Source organism: Urocitellus parryii, chromosome 1 (genome assembly GCF_045843805.1).
Source record: "Urocitellus parryii isolate mUroPar1 chromosome 1, mUroPar1.hap1, whole genome shotgun sequence".
Classification (NCBI taxonomy): Eukaryota; Metazoa; Chordata; class Mammalia; order Rodentia; family Sciuridae; genus Urocitellus; species Urocitellus parryii.
The window spans coordinates 197,135,075-197,160,522 of NC_135531.1; the positions used below are offsets into that span (position 1 = coordinate 197,135,075).

General features: G+C 32.5%; 1 protein-coding gene across 1 annotated transcript in view; it reads right to left on the reverse strand.

The window, feature by feature from the left end:
• The window catches only part of Lrp1b (LDL receptor related protein 1B), a 1,492,917-nt gene that overhangs the window by 761,692 nt on the left and 705,777 nt on the right, over positions 1-25,448 (reverse strand). Inside the window, exon 12 of the mRNA XM_077794359.1 lies at positions 3,697-3,877. Coding sequence (XP_077650485.1) covers positions 3,697-3,877 — 181 coding nt within the window. The remainder of the gene's footprint in view (positions 1-3,696; positions 3,878-25,448) is intronic.

Below are 25,448 nucleotides of genomic sequence, written 5' to 3' on the forward strand. Positions count from 1 at the left end.
TTAACAGTTTACAATAATGTTGATAAGTCTTTTCAAACCAGACAAATTATATTGAGACTATTGAATTTCCTGATCATATAAATAAATAGCAATATTTCTATCTTCTGTCCTGCATTTCCTTAATATGGTTTTACTATTGGAATGGCCTATGAACAAAGAAGAGAGACATCTATTTACACTAATTCTACCTTAGGCAAAACTACTTGATTTCAATTATATAAATCAACTATATAAAATGATAGATACTATTTTTCATCTCTATTCATATATAACTGAAATTATCTTATATACTGTTAATAGACACAGTTTTATCTTTGTCTCTTATTTATAACTTGTTAAAATTGCAATAATCTTTCTCTTTAGCTCTTCCTCTTGACCATGGCAAAACTCATAACTCATTCCCATCTCCTCACCTAGCTTTCTAACTCGATCCACACATAAATGTGTGCACATGTATATACATGTACATGTGAAGGGTAAGTCTGAGTACTTTAAAAATATTAGATATTGTTTTGCTGTTTGAAAAAAGAAAGTATTGTATTTGAATTTATCAATTTACTAAGATTGTTTTTATTCAAACAAAATGTAAAAAGAATAATTTTCTAAGTAAGAAATGCCCATCTGATAAAGGTTAACTGTAAGTAGGTGATTATCTACTCATTTAATTATCTGCTTAAAATTTATATTAGAAAAGCTGTATAATTAATATCAAATGATGATAATTCCTAAACACAAAATATGAATATAATCTATAACATAAACAGGAACTGACATTTTTGCATGTAGAACCCTGAGTATTCACCAAATAAAATTTAGGTTAATTTGACATTCTGCTAATATTGCAAGAAAGATCCTACCACTATTTCTGATGCCTATTCAAACACAAATTTTATGAAGTTTATTTTCATCCTTTATGATCCTAAGAATCAAAGCTCCTTCCTCTGTTTCTTAGTGATGCTTTTGGTTTGTTATAGTATTTCTTGAATCATACCTATATAATATTGAATAATATTGCATGTCTGATGATTCCAATTAAAATTAAAACAAGAGAAGGGGTTATTCTTTATTCAAAAGTGTAACCTGGAATGCCAAGCTTGGCTTTGCTAAGATTAATCATGTTCCAAATCTAACTGCATTATTGAATGATCAATGCTAGAAAATGTTTAAATCCTTAAAGGCTTCACTAACATGGAAGTAAAATAAATGTTTCCCACTGAATATTTTGATTTGGTTTCTGACTTACTATAAAGCTGCTAGCTAGAGAGGTATGATATTATTCATTGAGATAAGGATATAAAAGGATACTTTTGGAAGGAAAATATGTACTCTGCTTTGGACATATTTTTTTAGAGGCTATTTTGAGAAGTCAGACTGAGATGTTGGGACTCTGTTATTGATATAAATTATGAAATTAGAATAAAGAAATGAGATTATTTGTCGTTATCACCTTGAGGAACAATTATATCATCATCTATTCTTCCTGAAGTTGTTAAGACCTGCCAATTCTATTTCTTCAGTGTCTCCTATTTCAATGTCCACTGTTCTGTTCTTATTACAAATGCTATCGTTAAAAATGAACTCCTATTAGACATCCTTCTTCAAATCTATTGTGTTTCTGTCAAGTTGTCAAAAATAATTTTTTCTTGAATCATGATATTAAAATGTGGCTTTAATTTTTAAAAATTTCCAATATCACTTAAATAAAATCAAACTTCTTATCAAAACATTGAAAAATTCTGCATATTTATAGTTTCATCTTGTGATGCTTCTTCATATGCTCTCTGTTCTTTACTTATTCATTGTTACACCTTCTACTCTCCACTTTCCAGAAGATACCAGGTGATTCCTGAGTGTTAATAAGTCTGATTATTTTGTAAACCATGGTATACTTAGCATAGAGCTATAAACCCTGCATATTGTTAGGGAAGAATGTTGTGTGTGTGGGGGGAGGGGTATGTGTGTTTAAATAAGCAAATATGTGCACATGTATCCTTTCACTTATGTGATTTTGGTTTGTGATATATGTGATTTTTGTTTCTGATGTCAGTGCATATCAGCACTATCCCAGCTGGGAAAAAAAAAAAGTGTTTGATGAAAGAGGTATAAAAGTAATTTTTTGTAACACACAGGCAAATGTAGAGTTCATTGGTAAGCAGACTGACAAGGATGCAGATGTTGTCTTTATGTAAAAAAATAAATTTATATCAAGATAATCAAGATTGCCCCCCAAAAGAATGAGCTATGTGGATGATGTCGGTTTTAAACACAAGTTGGATTTCTGCCTACTAGAGAGGTGTTTGAACATGGTTTCTGAATTGATAAGAAAGATGGAGCTTGTGGCTTGATTTTATATCCTCAATATTTATGTCATCTCTTTGAGAACAATAAAGAATGTTTAACTCTATCAGAAAACAGTTTTCTCTAACACAATACTAAGAAGAAAGAGGTCATTTTAACACATTTTTGAAATTTCTTGTTTCAAGCAGCTTTAAACAATTTGGAATACACACTTTTTCCTGAAACTAAGATTGCCTTGGTATAAGGTCAGACAAATGCTTTGGTTTAACAGTCCCAGAAGAGAAAAAATAATTATGAAGTTGACACATAAAATCAATGAAATTGCTTTATTTTAATTATGCCTTTATGAAAACATACAATGAGTTCATCCACAGCCTAGAAGAAGCATCTTGATTATGTCCGAACATATTCTCAACCCAAACAATTCTAGAAATTGCACTTCAATGATCTCTGTTTATAAGGGATTTCTATTTAATTAAATAAATATTTTCTGTATGTGTGCAATATGGTATAAAGAATATTCATTGTATGGTGCTATTTTGAAAAACATAATGTATATAGGTCATGGAAATAAAAACACACAAACTGTACATAAAATATGCAATATATTCATTTGATTCTGAATTTCTGCTAAGAATTTCCACATTTCTTTGATATTTCTATGAGTGTAGGTTTGCACCAGGTAATAGCTCTGACTAAAAAAAAAAAAAAAAAAAAAGTGTGTGTGGGGGGATATATTACCAAGAATTGCACAAATACTTTGTCCTAAGCAAGTACCATGTACTATAAAGTGATGTCTCTATATGGAAACTATGGTTGTATCCAAAATTATGTGATCATTAACCTATACTCTCAAAAGCAATGGAGTACAGTGGTTAAGCATAAAGTCTTGAGTCAGGATGCCTGGGTTTCAGCCATTCACAGATCAGTTAGCAGTTTCTCCTTCATGACATGGGAGGGTATATGATAATAGCAATCAATTCATATGATTATTGTGAAGAATACAGCTAGGAGCACAAAATGTCTGACCCATAATAAATGTACAGAAACATTTGCTATTTCTTTTTAATACAGTAAATTTCAATATCATTTTTAAAATTAAGATTGATACTCTGATTAGATAGATTAATTATCTTGGTGTCAGACTGCCTAAAATAGCTCATCTGAGTAAATGAAGTAATATAGACTTTATACAAATAATTTATTTCAGTTCAATGTATTTTGATATTTTTATTTAGTATATTTTCTAGGAGAAGAAATCATTAATATGAGTAACTTTTCCTAATCAGACTATCCATGTGTGAATTCATTTATACATATGAAATTTAAATAAAATGAAAAACAAATTTCTGTAGTATAATTTTTCTGATATAAAGCTGATTTTTTAAAATTGCGTACCCATTAACTGGATCCACCACAATTCCTCTGGGATGGGACATTTCTCCTTCTAAAAGAGTCTTCCGACTCTGAGAAGCCTTTTCCAGTCTGGCCACATTAATTGTTTTTCTGTGGCCATCATTTGTCCAGTAAAGGTTATTTCCAATCCAGTCCACAGCAATGCCCTCTACATTATCCAGATCTGTTTAAAAAAAAGAAAAGAAAAGAAACTAATTTTTAAATAGCAGTAAAATTAATGTCCACTACTTGTTTATTTAAACCTGCTTAAGGTGTTTATTTAATTCAAACAGGAATGAGTTGTTTATGGATTTGATTTGTGAAAATATCAATATTCCAGAAATATTTTTCAATTTTATCTTTATGACCTTCCATATGAATGATGGGTCCTTTCTCTTCAAATAGATTTCTCCATTTGTAACAAGTGTTGACAAATTAATCATAATGGTGTTATAACCGAACTTCAATATATTGTTATTGAGAGTGATTTGCAGTAAAACAGGAAAAAATCATGTGAGCAAAAAGGCATAAATACAGTATAGACTGTTGAAAAAAATCTAGTACTATGATATCATGTCCAAATTTATAATGTATAATCTGAGTGGCCAAAATAATCATAATGTCCTCTTGTCAAAAGACAAACAGGTCCATCCAGAGCACTTATTTCAAAGCCTAAAAGAGGCTTTTATCACAGAGGAACATGAACAGTGAATCTTAAAGACTCACTGAAACACTTCTGTATATTTTAGGCTTATTTTAAAAGAACTCTATTACAAGCTTCTATAAAATACAGACAGTGATAAATCAAAGGGTATAAACATAGAATATTAGGATTTCATCTGATTCAAACCTTTTATTTTACAAAATGGGAAAACCCAACACTTCAATGTGAAGGCATTTTCTTATGGTCTATTATTCAAGAGACAGTGGAGTTGGGATAAAAATCTCAATTTTATGATGCATGTGTAGAGACTTCCAAAACTGTTCTTCTCCTGTGGTGAGCTTCTGCAGCATCCATCCATCCTTACTTCATACTATTTTGTCAATCACACCTAAACTTCTCACAACTCAGTGATAGTTCTACTCTCATATTGCAAGGAAAAATACTGTGAAAATTTTTTCTTTTTTCTTTTTTTTTTTCTTTTTTTTTTTAGGTACTGCTAGAGATTGAATCTAGGGCCTTATACATGCCAGGCAGGCACTCCACCACTGAGCCACATCCCCAGTGCCAAATTTGTCTTCATTCAAAACCAAGAAGATATTTGTAACCTCCTGGACAAAGCAATAGTTAGTATTATATTAGAGACAGAGTTATGTATTCACACATACTGAGAAATCCACTTTGCATTTCCTCATAAGCAGATGTAATAAATATTTACTATTATCATATTTACTAGTAATGGCTCTTCTGGATCTGAAAAAAAAAGAATTTTTTTTCTTTTGCAACTCTTTCTACTAATCAACATATGCCCTGACTCAGGATGACTAATACAAAGTGTGATTTGATCTAACTGAAAATCCCATTATAGTGAATCAGATAAGTTCTCAATTTCACTAAGCTATCTGCTTCATTACCATCCAATATGAGGAATTTTCACAGGTTAATTGTGCCTATGCTTAGAAGAAAGTTTAATTTTATCTTTACTTTATTGACATTTAATTTTACTGAGCACTTTCCTGTTCTGGCACAATGGAAAAGAGAGCTGCTATTTACTTTCTTTTCTATGTGTTATAGACTGTAGCTGATTTTTATTTTGCTAGTTGGATTTCAAAACTTATATTGCATTTGAAATCTACTAGAGCATAGACAATCTTCTAGTTGAATAACCCTCTTAATTTTAAAGCTTTCCTTTTGATTTCTGATTTGAGAATTTTTTTTTATTTTTCCATATGAAGCAAGTTACAATATGTAATCCAAGTTACAAGGGCTGGTTGGAAAATTCATGTTTAGCACTTAGACAAATATCTGAGTCACTCTCATTCTTAATTTCTCCATGTGTAAGTTGAAGATAATAACAGAATCTACCCCTAGGATGATGGCAAGGGGTAAATTAGGTGTTGCATATAAAACATTTTAGCATACCACCTGGAGTATAGTAACTTCTTAATATATGTTAGCTTTTCATTAATGTCCAGGGTTTTTAAAAAATTATGTATGTTCTGGATTTTTTTCTTTATAGATGTTACTATATAGAAATACACCTTTACAATGCTTGTTCAATAATATTTCTTTGCATTTTTACCAGCTGCAGACTTCAACTAGAAATATTATATAGAGAGTCACTCAAAAATAAATAGTGAATATGAAACAGAATGCTAAGAAACAGAATTTGGAAAGAAATTCTCCCCAATTGGTGTATTTTGTTTTTGAAAGTTGGAATGCTTCAACAGTGCAATTAGGTAGTGATTAGGATCACAGTTTGGGATCACTACTTCTCATGACTAACTTACTAGCTGAGAAACTCATTCACTTTCCTGTCTTCAATTTCCTTATGTTTAAAATGAATGCAATGACAATGTTTAATCCACAGGATTTTTGAGGATTCAACGGATAAAGATATGTGAAATTCTTAAAATAATGGTTGGCATATAGTTAATGTTATACAAATGTTGCCATTATTATTATTAATAGTATCATAATTATTATAGTCTTCCATTTAGCTAGCTATCTAGTCCATTAAGATAGTAATGAAACAATTAGCCTAGAGTATTTTTGTAATGTACTTTATGTTTTTTTTCTGTTATAGGGCAAATGAGGCTGAATTTAATTTTAAAATTAGGAAACTCATAAAATAATCTATATGCAAATTTGAAATCTTTTTAGCTATCTTTACTGGAGCAGTGAAGAACTTTCTCTCTTATTGAACAAAAGTCTGAAATCAACTAATCCCTATCTCCACAAATATACATTGATAAGTGATTCATTCTATATTCATATTATTTGGTCTCTGATTTCAACTAACTTATGACTTAGAAAGAACACTAAAATATATATAGTACATTTACTTTTTTTAAAGAGAGAGAGAAGAGAGAGAGATTTTTTAATATTTATTTTTCAGTTTTCGGTGGACACAACATCTTTATTTTATGTGGTGCTAAGGATCGAACCCAGAGCCCAGCGCATGTCAGGCGAGCATGTTACCCCTTGAGCCACATCCCCAGCCCTAACATTTACTTTTATTCAAAGTCTAGTTGGCGGTTGTCTGAGATTGATTAATAAGAACACTGTGAACAAATTTCTTGGTCAGGAACATATGTAGATTTATGGCATTTAAATGCCAAACAAACATAAGTAAATACAGAAATTCTATTTACTATTTCAAGGAAAGATGACTATTCAATGCAAGGAACATGTTGGATAAAGAAAATATTAGAGTGGATTGCTTTGCATAAATTTGGGTAAAGTTCAGTAGTCTAGATCCTGAAATCCACACTCACTACAATTATTACTATTATTATTTCATAGACAAAGAGCATGATTACTTTTAAATATTTGGTCCAAATCTCCCTTAGCTTTCACAAAGTCCTATTCTCATATCAATAGTCAAGGGCTCTCACTATGTTTGTACATCTTCAAAATAATTCCAGTAAATAATATTTTGGTTTTTTATTGTTGTGTTGTTTGTGTGTGTGTGTGTGTGTGTGTGTGTGTGTTTGTGTGTGAAAACAGAATTTAGATTATGTTTTGGAGCTGGGTGTATAGCTCAGTGGTAGAGTTCTTGCCTAGCATGTTCAAGGTCCTAGATCAGATCACTATTTTCCATGATAAGTGAGGAAATTAGACATGTATCTATCCCTATATTTCAGAGAAAAAGCAGATTTTTTTCACAAACTACATGAATATTTAAGCTTAGCCCCTGACGTTGAGACTGGAGGTGGTTACGTGATAGACTGGCATGCATCATACCCTGGATTTGATCTCAAGCATTGAGGGTAAAAATAAACCCATTAAGTTTCATGTTTTCAATTCTATGACAATTTCAATGAAAAAACACAGGTATATTACAATAGGTTAGAAATTATAATCTGGAGTTCATATATCCTTTCTGTATATATTTTCAAATGCTCTAATCATTCACCTATTTCTCAAAAAAGATTTCTAAAAATATAATAATCATAAGTGGTATACTTGTTGCATAATTTAAGTTTTTATGGGTTACACATTTGGGACAATGGGGAAAATGTATTAATGCATTATTTTTCCTCAAATTGTTAGAATTTCTATAACATTTTCCTCTGTGAAACACTATTATAGTAATTTCAGAATAAATTAAGTAAATGCCATTAGGGAAGCACAGTGCCTATTTTCCACTTTATCCAAGTTTATCTATTCTTAGCATGCACTTTTTTTTCTGAGAATAAAAGTGTGTGTATGAGTGAAGAGTATGGTAACTTACCATAAATAGCTAGATTTATGGCCCTCATGTAAGATGGCTACTTGTCCACAAGTGCCAGTGATGTCTTACCTAGCCTTGAGTCAGCACTTGGACAACTCTCCTGCCTCTTAGATTTGTAGTTCAATTAATGCAAATTCTCTTTGTGCATTTCAGTATAGCCTGAGGCATCACAGCTCCTTTGTTTCTGACATGAGTGAATGATGTTGATTTAATTAACACTGTGGCTGGTAAAGTTTGCCTACAGAACTTGCTATCTCTTGGGGTTTCGGGAATTTTTGGCCAGAGACTGATGTGTTCTTATGATCTGTCTCCTAAATAGTCATTTGAAGCTCAGGCTTTCCTCATTCCTATCCCAGGTCTCTCTTATGCCCTTAGGTCAGGAAGTGTGAATACACAAGTTACTCTCAATCAGAACAAAATACCTTGCTATTGGAATTAAGGAGAAACAAAGAGTGCACAGAAGGTCTTATTTTCCAGGTAGAACATATTAAAACAGCGATTTACTTTATTATTAGCTGCATTTGTCAGTTTTGATGAGTGTGGCATAGAGATATCTCATCTTTTATATGATCAGAATAAAAGTAGTGCCACTGTATGCATTACAGTTACCATTAAATAAATCAAGAATGATAAGGAAAATGAGAAGTGTCAAGAATTGTAAAGAACTGAGATTTTACCATACTTTTAAGCTTATACATTTGGCTATTTTTGTTTCATAGATACTGCTAGAAGACATGAAATTTTCAGGTCAGATATAAAGAACTTTATTATTCATGTCTCAACAAGCAGCAGGATCTTAAGCAGATTGACGTCAGTGCTCTTTAATTCAAAGTCTCCTGGGGGCAACTGGGAAAGGACCATATGGATATGTTCACACACAGTGGGTAGGGAACCCCTGTATTGAGGAAACCCAGATTTACCACACTAGGTCATAAGCAGGCTTGCTATTAGCATGGAAGGGGGACTCTATCATCCAAGCCTTTTTTTCTATGCAAGCATTCTTAAAAGGACACTTCTGAATAAAAGGGAATAAGTATCTTCTGTGGTTTGGATGCAGTTTCATTGTGTCCCTAGGCTTCATATATTGAAATTTATTCCCATTGTCATGCATGAAAAAAGTTAAAACTGTGGTATTTAGAGGTTTTGAGGTAAGGCCTTTGGGAGATTATTAAGATTACATAATATCATTAGGGTTGTGCCCCATGTTGAATACTGGTGGTTTTCTAAGAAGAAGGAGAGAGACCAGAAAAGCCAAACATATACATACAGGTTCCCTGTCTCTGGCCATCTGGTTTCATATTCCTGCTTTGGACTTGTCATGGCAGAAAAAAAGGATTCCTAGATTTGGGACCTCATATTTGGATTTCCAGAACTCTGAGTCAAGTAAAGTCTTCTCATTGAAACCTATCCAGTATGTCATTATCAAGAGAAAAAAGACTAATATAGTACTTTACTTTAAGATATGAATGTTAGGGAGCCATGTAGAACTGTGTGGAAGGAAAAGATTCTGGAAACACATAATTTGGGATTAATAATAAATGAAGTTAGAAAAAACAAGTTGATCTGAAAACATAAACAAAAATAGTAATTACCAAAGCCCATGTTATTTATCTGATGCAAATTGTCTATTGATTTGTACTACTACCCTACCTTGAAGCATATTGCTTATATAGTTATGTATGATGACTGATTTCATGTGTTGATTTGGCTAAGTCACAGTATGCAAATATTTGGTCAAATGTCAATCTCAATGTTGCCTTGAAGGGAGCTTTTAGATGACAATAACATTTAAATCAGCAGGCTTTGAGTAAAGCAGGTTGACCCTCATTATGGGAATTGGTCTCATCTAATAAGTTCAAAGTTTTAAGAAAAAATAAACTGAGATCCCCAGAAAAAGGAAATTCCTCTCCAGACTGTCTTTGAGATTGAGCTGCCATATCAGCTCTTCCCTGGGTTTCTAGTCTGCTGGCATTCCCTGTACGTTTTGGACATGCCAGCCTCTGCCATATATATAATATATATATATACATATATATATTATATTATGTAATTATTACATATATAGTATATTATTAATATATGCTATATATTAATAATTAATATATAGTTTATATATTATTATATTTAATAATTACATTATATAATATATAATAATAGTATGTAATATAATAATGTATAATTATACTTTAATATATAATGTATAATTATATATTATTATATTATATATATTAATTACACTAGAGAACCCTGCCTAATACACCATTACTATGCCTATAACCTGGAAATCATCCTTTTGAATTACCTAGAATGATGAATAAATAACATTTTTTCACACTCATTCTTTTCAAGTGAAATACTTATTATGAAGTGCACAGTAGCCTCCAATTTAAGAAATCACCAAGAGATATGCAATGGGTATATCATTTTATATTATTCCACTAAAAACTTTTGTATAACATCAAAGATCTCACTGTGAACTGGGAGAAAGCCATTTCCATGAACAGCCTTTTATTACCCAATTCTGCCTACTTACCAAGAGAGAAAAGCAATAAAATTGATTTATCTTCATGAACACAAAATATCACAGCTATTTTTGAATATTCCTTTATTCCTGTGAAATATGTTATAATTTATATTTTAAAAGACACTCTGGAACCTATCACATCAATTGTAAATTATTTGATCTCTTTTATATTAGATGAAAAAGCAACTCTATTAGTAGCCACTTCACTATAGTTTCTTAGAGAGTTACATTTTATTAGTTATATTTTCTGATACGTTTCATGATTTTTCACTAGGTCATGGAAAGCCTTCAAATAGTTGCATCACTTCAACTGATAATTTTCACTGAACATTTTTTGTGCTACTGGAAGTTTGAGTCCACCCTTGCCCTTTTTTAAATTTTATTTTGAGATATGGTCTTGCTAAGTTGTACAAGCTGGCCTTGAATTTGTGATCTTCCTCACTCTGCCTCCTGAGTACCTGGGATTACAGGTGTGTATCACTGCATCCGGCTTCACTGAACTTTTAAAAAACATGTGTGGGAGCATACACAATACAGGAGGCTGTGGTATCCTGTGTAGTAGTGACACTGACCATTAATTTCAGTTAAGTTTATTTTTAATTTTTATTTTATTTTTTTAGGTGGTGCTAGATATTGAAACCAGAGCATTGTGCATGCTACCCAAATGCTCCACAACAGAGCTAAATCCCCAGCTTTCAGTTGAGCTTAAAAGCCAGAGGCTGTAAATCTTCATTATATTTATAATCACCATAGCAAAGAAAGGATGTTATCATTTCTTATGATCTTACTCCTGGTACTTATCTACCAAGTTAAACAAAAAGACACTAGTTTTAAAATCACATAAATATTCAGAGAGAAAAGAATAGATTAAAAATGCATGTGTGAGTTATAGCAAATGTGGTCAAAAAGGTCAAGATATTATTAGTAATTCATCTCACAAAACCCTTCCAGAAATATCTAAGAAAATACGCATCATCAAAGTCCTTTTTGGTCCACAGGTAGCCTTACAAAACAGAAGAAAGGAGATGAGGTAAATGCAGTAATAATGCAGAATGAACCTCCTTATAAATTAAATGTTTTAGGGATAAAGGAAGTTAAAGAACCACATAGTTCAATTTCTGCATTCAATAAATAAAGGCCCAGAAAAGTAGTATGACTTATAGAATCCAGGTTTCGTTAGAAGCAATAATAATAAACTTGGAAATTTGAGAAATGTTCCAGTGTGCCTACTCTATTTTATACTCAAGGCTGATCTTGAGAATTGTAGAGGAAAAATGATAAAGAACAAAAAGCAAAGAAAGCTAATATAAGCAATGCTTCACTAGAAGAAGGAAATAGTGGGGCATAGGAGAATGGAAGGGACTAAAGATGGGGCAAGATTATTGCAGTGAAGGATTCATTTCCAAATTTCTAATGAAAATCAGAAATTTTCAAAAGTTTGCATATTTTCCATAGTCCCCCACCGTAATAAGCTATGGTAAATTGCTTATTAAATTCTTATGAATCACTTAAACTTGAGCCTTTATTTCTTCAAATAAAAATATAGATCATAATCAGTTTTACTCTCATGTTGAAAGACAGAATAATAAAATGAACAACACATGGCACATTATGAAATTCACAATAAATTTGATAAAAATTATTGAAATAAATTTCACAATTATTTTCTAGCCAAAATGTATTTGATTAGTAACATGCAGATACTCAACAAGTATGTTATGTTTGAAGAGAAGTGAAACACTAGAATGGAACACAAGGAAAAAATGAGGCACAATTTTAGGCTACATGAGACAGAGAACATAGGACACCTAAATTCATTGTGGAAAGACTTGTGAATTTAGAATGTATTATTATGTTTTTGATAAATGTATTACCATTATATAAGATGTTAATGAAAACTTTTAGGGGGCAATGGAGTAAATGATGGTTTCCATTATGGTGTGTTGGTTGGCTTCCATTTAGATATGAGGTGTACCCCTAAAGCTCATGTGAGATAATGCAGTTTCTGAGGTGAAATGATCAGATTATGAAAAAAATCGTAACTTGACCAGTGGGTTGATTCATTAACATGGATTAACACAGTGGTAACTATAGGCAGGTAGGGTGTGGTGGGAGGACTTTAATCAGTGGGAGTATGCCTTTGGGGTTTATATTTTGTCCCTGATGAGCAGAGTTCTCTCTCTGCTTCCTGTTGCCATGTTCTGAGATGCTTTCCTCCACCATAATGTTGTGCCTCACCTTGAGCCCAGAGCAATGGAGTGGGCTGTCTATGAACCAAGACTTCTGGAACCATGATCCACAATTAAACTTTTCCTCCTCTAATTTTTCCTGTGTGGTCTTTTGATGACAGCAATAAAAAGAAAATTAAAACAGTGTCTGTTCAAAATGTATATTTTAACCACTGGTTCCACCGTCAGGGTGTTAGGATATGGACCCTTTCAAAGATTTAAGTTTTGATAGTGAAACCTACACTACTGGTTTTAGCACGTTTATGAGTAGTCAGCTCTCTAAGTCTCTTTCCTTAAAATGAGTTCTTATAATCTACAGTAAAACCATAAAGTAAAATATTGAGGAATATTTTATCTAAATAGAATGTAGTTACTTAATTAAGTACTTATTTAAGGTACTTCTGCAGCTCCGAAAGAAAAAGTATAATTTGAAGCTATGCCAAATCAAATATATATATATAGTTTCAGGTACTGTAAAAGCATGTTAAAGAGCTGACTTGTTTGTATTAACTAAAATCATCATGCATTTTTTATAAAAATGTTATAGAATTTCAAATACATTATGATAAATATGTGAAATTTTAAGAGATGTCTAAAATGTCAACAGGGAAGATTATTATAAGAACAATTTCAGTGAACATTCAAAAAAATTTTCAAGTCAAAAAAATCAATTTATTGTTCCTTATTTTAGAATGAAAAGGAATCATTCTCCAATCTTAGTTCCCTTTCATCAGTTTAATTACTATTTTAAAGTAATGACAACCAAATTAAGTGCCTGTTCATCCATTTAATGAATTTTCATTGTATAGCTAATATATGCCAGGTACTGTTTTAGGACAAGGACTTATTATTGAACAAAACAAAACAAAAATATCTGGCCTCTGGAAACTCTCATTCTTGTAGCAAGACAATAGATAGATACAGAATATTGAGGATCAGCACTAAAAAGAAAAAGTAATCAGGGAAAGGGTATAATGATTTAGGCTGGGTACGTGTGTGGGTGTGCAATTTTGTGTGACTGGCCAGAAAAAGCTGAGTGGTTTGTAAGCAAAGCTCTGTAGGAGACAAAGAGTGGTATAAGAATATCTAGTCATAAAATATTCCAGATACAATAAACAAAATTTAAAGGCCCTGAGCTGACCATGCCCAGGGCATTCAGGGGAAGAGAAAAAAGAATATTTCAATAGGGCAGGTTTTAAAAGTTACATGCAGAAAGACAACATTCCTCTATGAATTTAAAAAAGTCATTGTGTGGGACACTTGAGAGGTGATCATATGTGAAATTTTCATGAACAATAGAAATAAGTGAACCATTTTTTTTCATGACTTGAGCTTATTTCCAGGGACTTATGGATCTTGGGAGAGGCAGTATGCACTGCACCTTGAGTGCCCCTGTACATTCTAGCTGAGTTTGCCAAATTGCAAGGCTTATCTGTCTACGGATACTAAAGGATTTGTACCTATTAGTCACAGAGGCAACCAAGTCAGTAAAAGGGGTTATGGGATGATTGCTGAGTAACTGCTTGCTCAAAAGAAGAAGGGACAAGAAAGTGTGCTGCTTGCTACAAAGCTGGCTGCTAGCTCAGAAAATGCTTTCCCCAGGCCCTGGAGGAACTCAGCTGTGACATAACCTACTGTTTATCATCCATCCAAATACATCATGTCACTTCATGAGACTCTGAGACAGAATTTTGTGTGACTATGCTGATATGCTGTTTGCTGTGCTTTGAATAATGAACAGCCCTGTCTCATCTTGTTTTCTACTTTTGGCACCTATGCAGTGGTGGCAGGTTGATTCACTGAAATACTGTGTGTCAAGGTTTCTCAACTTTCTCAACTTTTTTTATATCAGAAAATTCTTCCTTGCAGAGGGCTTTCTTATTGCACAATGTATAGCAACATTATTGCACAATGTATAGCAACATCAGTCTCCATCTACTAGATGCCAGTGGTACTTCCCTCTCTAGTTGTAGGTCATTCCATGTAATGGGCTTAATGCCATTATAAGAAATGGCCAGATAGCAATATAACTTTCTTCCCTTAAAATAACTCCTTGTCATTCTATAATGACACCATAGAGGCTTTTTTTCTGTTTGTTTGCTTGTAATGACGATACTGGGATTGAACCTAGGGACTTGAACATGCAAGGCAAATACTGTACCACTGAGCCATATCCCCAGTGACCATAAAGAAAATTAATGCATAGTGATTCCAAATATTATCAAATATCCTATGGCAGACAAAATCACTCTGCTTAATGAGGTTAGATTTTACCTTTAAAGTGAGTGATATTTCTCATATATTTTAGTTCAATTTGATTTTTCAAGATATGAATTTTGTTGCCTTCAAATGATGTCTCTTACCCTTAGTGTGTGTTTGTAGAGGAGTGCTGGGAATTGAATGAAGGGCTTTACACAGACTAGCAAAGAGCACTACCACTGAGCTACATCCACAGCCTACCCTACATTTTGACAAGTTACATAAGATTATTAAATTAAATTTTTGTAGCTAATAGAGTAAAAATACAATTTTTTTAAAAAGAATACAGAAGCAGAGTGTGCAAATTTTATTGAAATTCTCACAATGATATAATTTTGTGTATAGACCTATATTTCTTTTCCTTCAAATTTGAAAAAGAATTATTTACCTGAAATAATACCAAGTTATCTTAAAATTGAAATTCTTTAAGATATATTAAAAATCCCGGACTAGCTAAAATATTAATGCAAATTTTGAGGAAAAGCATGCATATTATTTTGTGGTTTAAAATGAAGATTTGCAATTATAGTAGATGGGGTAGGGAGAGAAGACAGGAAGGGAGGGGATGAGAGGGGAGGGAAGGGGAGGGGAGGGGGAATAGTAGAGGTCAGGAAAGGCAGCAGAATACAACATACACTAGTACGGCAGTAGGTAAAAAAGTGGATGTATAACCGATATGAATCTGCATTATGTATATAGGGTAAAAACCGGAGTTCACATCCGCTTGAATCAAATGTATGAAATATGATATGTCAAGAACTTTGTAATGTTTTGAACAACCAATAAAAAGGGGAAAATAAATAAATAAATAAAATGAAGATTTGCGAAAACTCATTTTAATAACAGAAATTAAATTGCCAATTCTGTAGACAGAAACACACTGGTATCTTGTGAATACAAATTTACACCAACTAAAGAAGGGAACAGATGTGTATTAAAATATTTCATATGGTTATCAGACCACTGTCACACATTAAATATGCTAATATAGTTGCAATATATTCCTTTGAGTTATCTAAATATGGCATGCTATACTATGTTAGATGACATCTATGTCATTGCTTTATATCTTTAAATACAGAGCCAAAACGTGTATTTTGATAAGAACTTTCTTTCCAACTACATAAGAATAGCGAAGCAAAAATAAAAGATATTGGATAAAGTGCTTTTGATAAGATTTCAACTTAAGGAACATTTGAGATATTTGTCATTTATTTGATTTTGTTGTTGTTGTTTTAGGAAGGCAAAAATATAATAGAGTTTCCTACTCTCTCTCAGTCTAGAATAGACCTGGTCAGGGTTAAAGAGGTATCATGTGCTAGTTAGGTATCATAAATCTGGGAAATAAATAGAACTGTGGTTAAATAGCAAACCATTTTGAATACTGTAGGATTATTTCTCACACACACCACTTTTATTTTTAGTCACATATGAAGCCTGCATTTTGAAGATACTTCTCAATATATTGTTCCCAAGATATTTTCTGTCTTGTTTGTAGATGTATCCCCAGGAATTAGTGCATTGTACTCATATACATGTTCTCAATGAAAACTGGTTGCATGATGGAAGATATAAACAAATTACTATCACCTCATGAATAATTCTTGAATTATTTTAGTGATGGAAAAGTCATTCCACAATTATTAGTCACTCACCTTCTCTCATAAGCCTAAATTACTATACCATGTTATAGTAACTTTTATCTAATTGATATGCTGTGTTGGAAAAAACCCGGACTTTGCTGTCAGAAGAAAATGGCTTCCTTACTTTCAAGCTGACCTTCATTTTAGTCTTTATAAGAACTTTTATAAATTCCCCTTTATTTTTTTATATCAATGTAAATGGAGATAATGTAGTATGTAAGGTACCTTAAACAGGATGTCAGGAATGTTAGCTCATTACTCCACTCCCATATGCATCCTTCACTTGGCTATCACTGTGCCATTTCTTCACTCTCTTTCCCTGCATATTTGCATTTTCTAAATTTTTCTTTTCCTTTAATGCCAAGAGAATATTTCATATGAATTCTTATTCTTCACTATAAAGTTAATCTACTCTCTAAACTCCCTTAGTAGTTGTTTATATATGAGGTGTCCCCCAAAGCTCATCTGTTAAACAACGGGAGGAATTCGAGAAGTTTGAAATGATTGGTTTATGAAATCTTAACATTGTTTTATGAAATCTTAAATCCACTGATATGGTTTAACTGGGTGGTAATTGCAGGCAGTAGGGTATGTCTGGAAGAGGTGGGTACCCAGGGGTACATCTTTAGGGTATATACTTTGTCTCTGGTTAAGAATGTCCTCTCTCTTCCTCTTGCCATGTCATGAGCTGATTTCCTCCATCATGTCCTTTCACCTGGATATGCTGCCTCATCTTGGGGCTAGAGCCATAAAATCATCCATCTATGGACTGAGACCTTTGAAACCATGTTTTCCCAATAAATTCTCCTCTTCTACATTGTTCCTGTCAGGTCTTTTGGTCACAGCAATGAAAAAACTGACTAAAACAGTCCTACTTCTGCATCTCATTTCTGATATCATATACTCTCTTAAGTTTAATGAAAAATGGATATTTCACTGTTTCCATTTGTCTCCACAGTCTTCCTAGACAGCAAAAGAAACAGTTTCTGTCTACAATCCCAAATAAAAGCCAGCAATTAAAGGTTTCATTTTGTGAAATGAAAAAGAATTACAGAATAAATGTAATCAGTATAAATATGATTGCAGGAAAGAATTAACAGACTTGAGAGTGGTGTTCCTATGGGGCTAGGTTGTTCAGTCCAGAATATCAGGAAAAAGTACTACCGTATTCTTTCAATATTATTAGCATACAAGTATATTTGAATTATACATGTAGTATAAATTTTATATATATATGATACATAACATAATAATGCAATGCATCTGTTTTACAAACATGCTGTATCTTAATATATATAATAGCAACTGAGAATAAACATTATTCCAACCAAATCAAAGCATGAAGATGTTATATAGCTTAGCTGCTAATAAATTATGGAGAATCCCCACTTAAATGTTTTGACTTCCACACCTGTACTTTTAATTTCTGAATTTGGATCCAGGATCTCTAAGGAAATTTCCATTTCTAAAATTTGATAATCAACTACTTTGAGGTCAGCCCCAAACAATGTTATTATATGAATACTATGAATAGGAAGGTATTATAGGGGCCAGAAAGAGAATGAAATTCTGAGATCAGACAAACAAGTTCAAGACCAATCAGCTGGGGTAAGAAGACACTTCTTAAATCCTGTGAGATCTAGGTTCCTAATTTGATAAGAAATGTAGTATCTCCTATATTCAAGGATTGCCTTAAAGATTCAGAATTATTTATATGAAACATCTGGTACCTTAGTGGATGTTGTTATAATGAATATTTTGTTTACCAGATATGAACAAATTTGGTTTAAAATATAATTTTAAATATTAAGATCATTAAATGTGTAAAATAATTATTTTCCTGAAGAAGCTTATATACATGAGCTTGTATGTCGATATATCACACATATGTACATTTTTTGGTGGAATAAAATTTTTAAAAACACTATTAAATTACAGAATTGAAGAGCATTATTTAATTACCTCAGATTGGTAATTCTGAATATTTTTAATAGTCTACCTAATGTTTAAATATTTAATATTTTACCTTTAAAATTTAAAAACTGTGCTAAATAAGAGTTAAAGTTTGATGTTTTCTTCTTACTTCATCTGAACTTTATAGTCCTCTAGTCTCAAGTTAAAATACTACATAGACCAAAATAATTAAGTATTTCTAAAGATAGAAAAAAAATACTCCTGAAAATACTTTTTTAAATAATAATTTAAGTTGTCACTGAGAGTACATAGATGTTTGGGAAGATATGAGGCAAATTGGAGCAAAACTAGCTCACAGAACACCTTTATTTGGGAAAAAAAATATATTCATTTAGATATAAAACAAAGAAATTAAACTATAAAACGACATTGAAGAAGAGTTCAGCAGGCCAAAAAAAAAAAATGAACTAAAGTGACTCCCATTTTAGGGGAATAAACAAACACTTTGGAATATTCTTTTTTTAAGGAAAAGAGCTACTATTGTTGAAGAAACCTATTGATATTAATGTGAAAAAAATTTTGATGGTCTCACTAGTTTCATAAAACTTTTACATTTGTGTTTCTTCATTATTTTTAATAGTTATATTCATCTTAATTCTGAATTAAAAAATGAACTATGAGTGAAATAACATTCAGGATCCTTTCTAGAAATAATCACTATTGACAATTTATTAATCCTTCCAAAAATTTTAATATACTTATATAAATAACATCATTTTTTCCAAAAATAATTTGTTATTTTGTTTGTTTATGTTCATCTTGGAGTTTTTTTCATGTATGTATATATAGTTATTCCTCATGCATTTTAACTGATACTTAAGTTTTATTCTATTCATAGAATAAATGCAGCACTCTTTTTTTTCATAGACATTGATGTTGTTTCCAATGTCTTTATTATTGCAAAAAAATGGCTGTTTTTACTTTTTTTGGGGGGTGGGTACAACAGACTGAACTGAGGGGCACTCAACCACTAAGTCACATCCACAGCCCTATTTTGTATTTTATTTACAGACAGGGTCTCACTGAGTTGCTTAGCACTTAGCCTTTGCTGAAGCTGGCTTTGAACTCAGGATCCTCCTGCCTCAGCCTCCGGAGCTGCTGGGATTCCAGACATGTACCACCACACTATTTTTGAACATGTATGTATTTCTATAAAATAGATAATCAATAGTGTAATTGTTTGACTACACGTTATGTGCCATTTCACTTTGGACAGACATGAACAAAGAATGTTTCAAACTCAAGAGGAAAATGGATATTCTCCCAAGTAGTTTATTTTCTTTTCTTCTCAACAATATTATATACCACCAATCTTTTTAAATCTGACACAGGTAGTAAAAATTATATAATTGTGATTATATGTTGTTGAACATTTCCTTGTGCCTTCTTAGGACGTGTATTTCTTCTTCTGTGAATTAACCAATGCTTTTGACTTTATTCCCTAACGTATCTCATCTTCATCTATTTTGTATTCTTTTTTAATATTTGTTATATATTTTTGTTATATCTGTCATAAATATGTTTTGCCTAGTATATCCTCTGTGCTTTCATTTAGTCATAATGCACTTTGCCATGCAAATTTGTTTTTAAACAGTTTAGTGTTGATTCATATGTATATTATTCTAGGTTTTGTCTTGCTTAAGTAAATGTTCCACACCCTAATATCACAAACTATGTCTTATATTTTGTCTTTGTGTTCTTTAAGCTTTATATTCATATGAATTTTTTTTCTTCCAAACAGAATTATCCCAGTTCCATTATTTGAGTGCTTCTGGGTAGTGTAATTAACATCCAGAGGATGTGTTGAACTGGATCCAATATTTTCAATGTGGTTAATTATTAAATTATTTGAATGATTGCCTGGAGGTCTTTTCTCCCCAATCTCCTTTAGTTTTTATTAGGATCATAGGGCTACTCTTTTTTAACTCATATTTTAAGTTTGTTCCTGTGGAGTTCAGGCTATTTGTTCTAGTGCTTCTCAGTCTGGTCCAATCTGCATTTTATCTAGGGAATTATCATTATTTCTGATGACTGATACTACATTTTTCAGTTTGCCAGTGTTTTTTACAAAGTTTTCTATTTAAATATATTTTTAGTAATTTTTATGGATATAAAATGCAATGCAAAGTTGAATTATTTGCTTGTCCTTATATTTAGTCCTTTGCCTCCTTTGTTTTCTGACAGGTGCATTCAAGTAGAAAGCAATCTCCTCCAGAATAATTTCAGAAGAACATTTTGTCTTGTAGATGGCTGATATTTGCCAATTAAACATGTGTTGTTAAGCAAACAATGAAAATTTTAATAATAAATAAGAATCCAGTTTTGGAGTAAACCTTAATCACTGCACCAGTTCTAATTAAAGAAAGTTTTTTTTTTCCTAATTATTTGATGCATGAAGTGTTCTTTTTTTTCCCCCTTTTCCTAATGTGAAAACTCCCACTGTTAATAATGTTTGTTTACTCATTGCTTTTAAATAATGCAAAGGGAGCTACTGGAACCACACAATACAAACCATTGTATCAAGTGAAATGTCCATATATATAAACTGTGGATAGTTAAAAGAATCACAAGGTATTCATATGTGTTCACCGAAGTACCCAGATATTTTTTTTAATTGATTCTAATGGCAAGGTAAAGATGAAAAAAGCGGCTTTTTTTTTTTAAGAGAGAGTGAGAGAGGAGAGAGAGAGAGAGAGAGAATTTTTAATATTTATTTTTTAGTTCTCGGCGGACACAACATCTTTGTTGGTATGTGGTGCTGAGGATCGAACCCGGGTCGCACGCATACAAGGCGAGCGCGCTACCGCTCGAGCCACATCCCCAGCCCCGAAAAAAAGCGGCTTTAAAAAATATTTCAATATTGCTCTTCAAATTCCCATTTACATTGAAGAATCATTAACATTCTGTGTTAAACTATAGTCACGCTGCAGAAACCCACAAAGAATATTGAACACACAACAATAAAAGCAGGCCAAATAACCTAAAAGACCAAACTTTACTCATGCTAAAGAAGTGATGAGAATCCAAGACAAAACGAAATGCCACAAGTGATAGGCCTCTTCCAGAAAAAAAAAAAAAAAAAAAAAAAAAAAATTGACCCATGAATTGTTTGTTGTTCCATTAGCAAAGCACAAGAGAAACAGGCAAGTATCATAAAAGAAGATTTTTTTAATAAAAAGGAAAAAAATGGTAAAGAATTCTTAAAAATGAATGTGGTTAGAAGTTTAATATCCCTGAGAATCCCTGGCATAAAGGACACCTTTCACTGAGTTCACAGAAAAAGTTTGAAGGCAGAACAGGAAACGTGAGACTCCTCAGTGGCTCCTGGATATGAACCATACCTGAAGCTCAACTCACAAAATAGAAAACTCTTACAAAACCGGGGAAGGCCAAGAAGACTCTCCCAATCCTAGAAGCAAAGAACAACTCCCTGTGAGGGAGGTATGGAAAAGCAACTTCCCACCACTAGGAAATCTCTTCCCAATGGAGGGGAAAGTAAGTAGCAAAGGTAAGATGTCATCAAAGAAGGATAGAGGCCAAAGCTATGTGTCCCCAAGGAATGGGTAGGAAACTCTCTTTATCCCACCACAAGCTCAGAGGCAACACCAGTCCATTGCTTGGAGAAGGATAAATACTACTGCCATCAGTCACACAAAGGTCACCAACACTGAGGAAAAAGAAGCAAAATTTGTTCGCCATGGAAGAGGCAAACAAAAGCTGCTTAGACCCACAATTCTAGATGGTATAGAAAGTGAATGTTTGAATCTTCAAAGTCTTCAATTTCTTTCTTCAGTGCTCTGTAGTTTTCATTGTAGAGGTCTTTCACCTCTTTTGTTACATTGATTCCCAAATGTTTTGTTTTTATTTTATTGAGGCTAATGTGAATGGGATTGTTTTCCTGATTTCTTTCAGCTGATTCATAATTGGTGTACAAGAACACAATTGATTGTTGGGTGTTAATTTTATATCCTGCTATTTGACTGAATTCATTTATGAGTTCTAGAAGCTTTCTGGTGCAGTTTTTTGGGTATTCTAAATATACAATCATGTCAGAGGGAAATAGGGATAATTTGAGCTCTTCTTTTCCTATTTGTATCCCTTTAATTTATTTCTTTTTGTCTAATTGCTCTGGCTAGAGATAGGCAGAATCAATGTTGTCAAAATGGCCATTGTACCAAAGGTGCTACAGATTTAATGCAATTTATATCCTAATTCCAAAGATATTCTTCATAAAAATAGAAAAAAATCAGTCATGAAATTCATTTGGAAAAATAAGAGGCCCAGAATAGCCAAAATATAATCCTTAGCGAGAAAAGTGAAGCATGAGGTTATCACAATACCAGACGTTAAATTATACTAGTAACGAAAACAGCATGGTATTAGCACAGAAACAGACATGAAGACCAATGGAACAAAATAGAAGACACCAAGACATACCCACATAAATACAGTTATCACATTGTAGACAAAGACACCATAAGTATACATTGAAGTATAAGTATACATTCAACAAATGCTGCTGGAAAAACTGGAAATCCATATGTAGTAGAATGAAACTGAACCTCTATCTCTCACCATGCACAAAACTCAACTCAGAGTGGATTAAGGACCTAGGTATTAGACCAGAGACTCTGAACCAACTAAAAGAAAAGAATAGTTCCAATTCTCCATTATGTCAGCTTAGGAACCAACTTCCTCAATAAAACTCCTAAAGTGCAAGAAGTAAAACAAGAATCAATAAATGGGATGGTATCAAGCAAAAAAAGCTTCTTCACAGCAAAGGAAACAATCAAGAATTTGAACAGAGATCCCACAAAATGGGAGAAAATATTTTCCACCAGCATTTCAGATAGAGCATTAATCTCCAGGATATAGAAAAAAACTCAAAACAATGAATACCAAAACAACAACAACTAAAACAAAACAAATAACCCAACCAATAAATGGGCAAAGGAACTGAATAGGCACTTCACAGAAGAATAAATACATTGGTCAACAAATATATGATAAGAATGTTCAACATCTGTAGCAATTAAAGAAATGCAAATTAATACTACACTGAGATTACATCTCACTCTAGTTAGAATGGCAATTATAAAGTGTACAGGTAACAATAAATGTTGGTGAGGATATGGGAAAAAGTACACTCATTTATTGCTAGTGGGGTTGCAAATTTGTGCATCTATTATGGAAAGCAGTATGGAGATTCCTCAGAAAACTTGGAATGGAATCAGTATATGACCAAGTTAACCCACTACTCAGTTTATATCCAAAGAAATTGATGCAGCAGCCACATCAACATTTATAGCAGCCCAATTCACAATAGCTAAACTATGCAACTGAATTTGGTGCCCTACAATAGATAAATAGATAAATTAAATATGGTATATATACAATGGAATTTTATTCAGCCATAATAAAGAATGAAATTGTGGAATTTTCCAGTAAAGGGATGGAACTGGTGATTATCATGATAAGTGGAGATAAGCCAGTCTCAAAAAACCTAACGCAGTATATTCTCTATGATATGTGATGCTAACTCACAAAAGGGAGGGGAAGATTAGAAGTTCACTGGATTAGAGAAAAAGGTACACTCATACACTTCTGGTGGGACTGCAAATTGGCGCAGCCAATTTGGAAGGCAGTATAGAGATTCCTTGGAAATCTGAGAATGGATCCACCATTTGACCCAGCTATTCCTCTTCTCAAATTATACTCAAAGGACCTAAAAACAGCATACTACAGGGACACAGCCACATCAATGTTTATAGCAGCACAATTCACAATAGCTAAACTGTGGATCCAACCTAGATGTCCTTCAGTGGATGAATGGATAAAAAAAATGTGGCATTCATACACAATGGAATATTACTCAGCAATAAAAAAAGAACAAAATCATGGCATTTGCAGGTAAATGGATGGCATTAGAGAAGATTATGCTAAGTGAAGTTAGCCAATCCCCAAAAAACAAATGCTGAATGTTTTCTCTGATATAAGGAGGGTGACTCAAAGTGGGATAGGGAGGGAGAGCATGGGACGAAGATTATTTCTACATAGGGAAGAGGAGTGGGAGGGAAAGAAAGGGGGAAGGGGATTAGTAAGGATGGGGGAATGTGATGGTCATAATTATACAAAATATATGTATGAAGATTTGAATTTTGTGTCAACATACCTTATATACAAACAGAGATATGAAGAACTGTGGTATATATATGTATTAAGAATTATAATGCAAAAAAGAGTACATATATAATGGCATAATTTTGGAGTGAACATACTTTATATACAGAATTACAAAAAATTGTGTTGTAAATGGGTAATAATGAGTATAAGGCATTCCACTATTGTCATGTATGTAAAAAATAAATTTTAAAAAAAGCAGGAAAGAAGGTGAAGCTGTAAAATCATATGGCTAAAACTATTTTGGTCCCATTTTTGGAATAAATAAATATAGGAATACATTTTCAAAAAAAATGGTAAATGAAGGAAAGGGAAGGAGGAGAGGAATAGGAAAGACAGTAGAATGAATTGGACAAAACTTTCCTATGTTCATATATGAATATATGACCAATGTAATCCCACATTATGTATAATCACAAAAATTGGATCCTAATTGTAACAAGTTATACTTATTACATATATAAATGTCAAAGTATACTGTACTGCCATGTGTATCTAGAAAAATAAGTAAAAAGATGAATGAATATAAATTATTCTTTATTAGAAACTG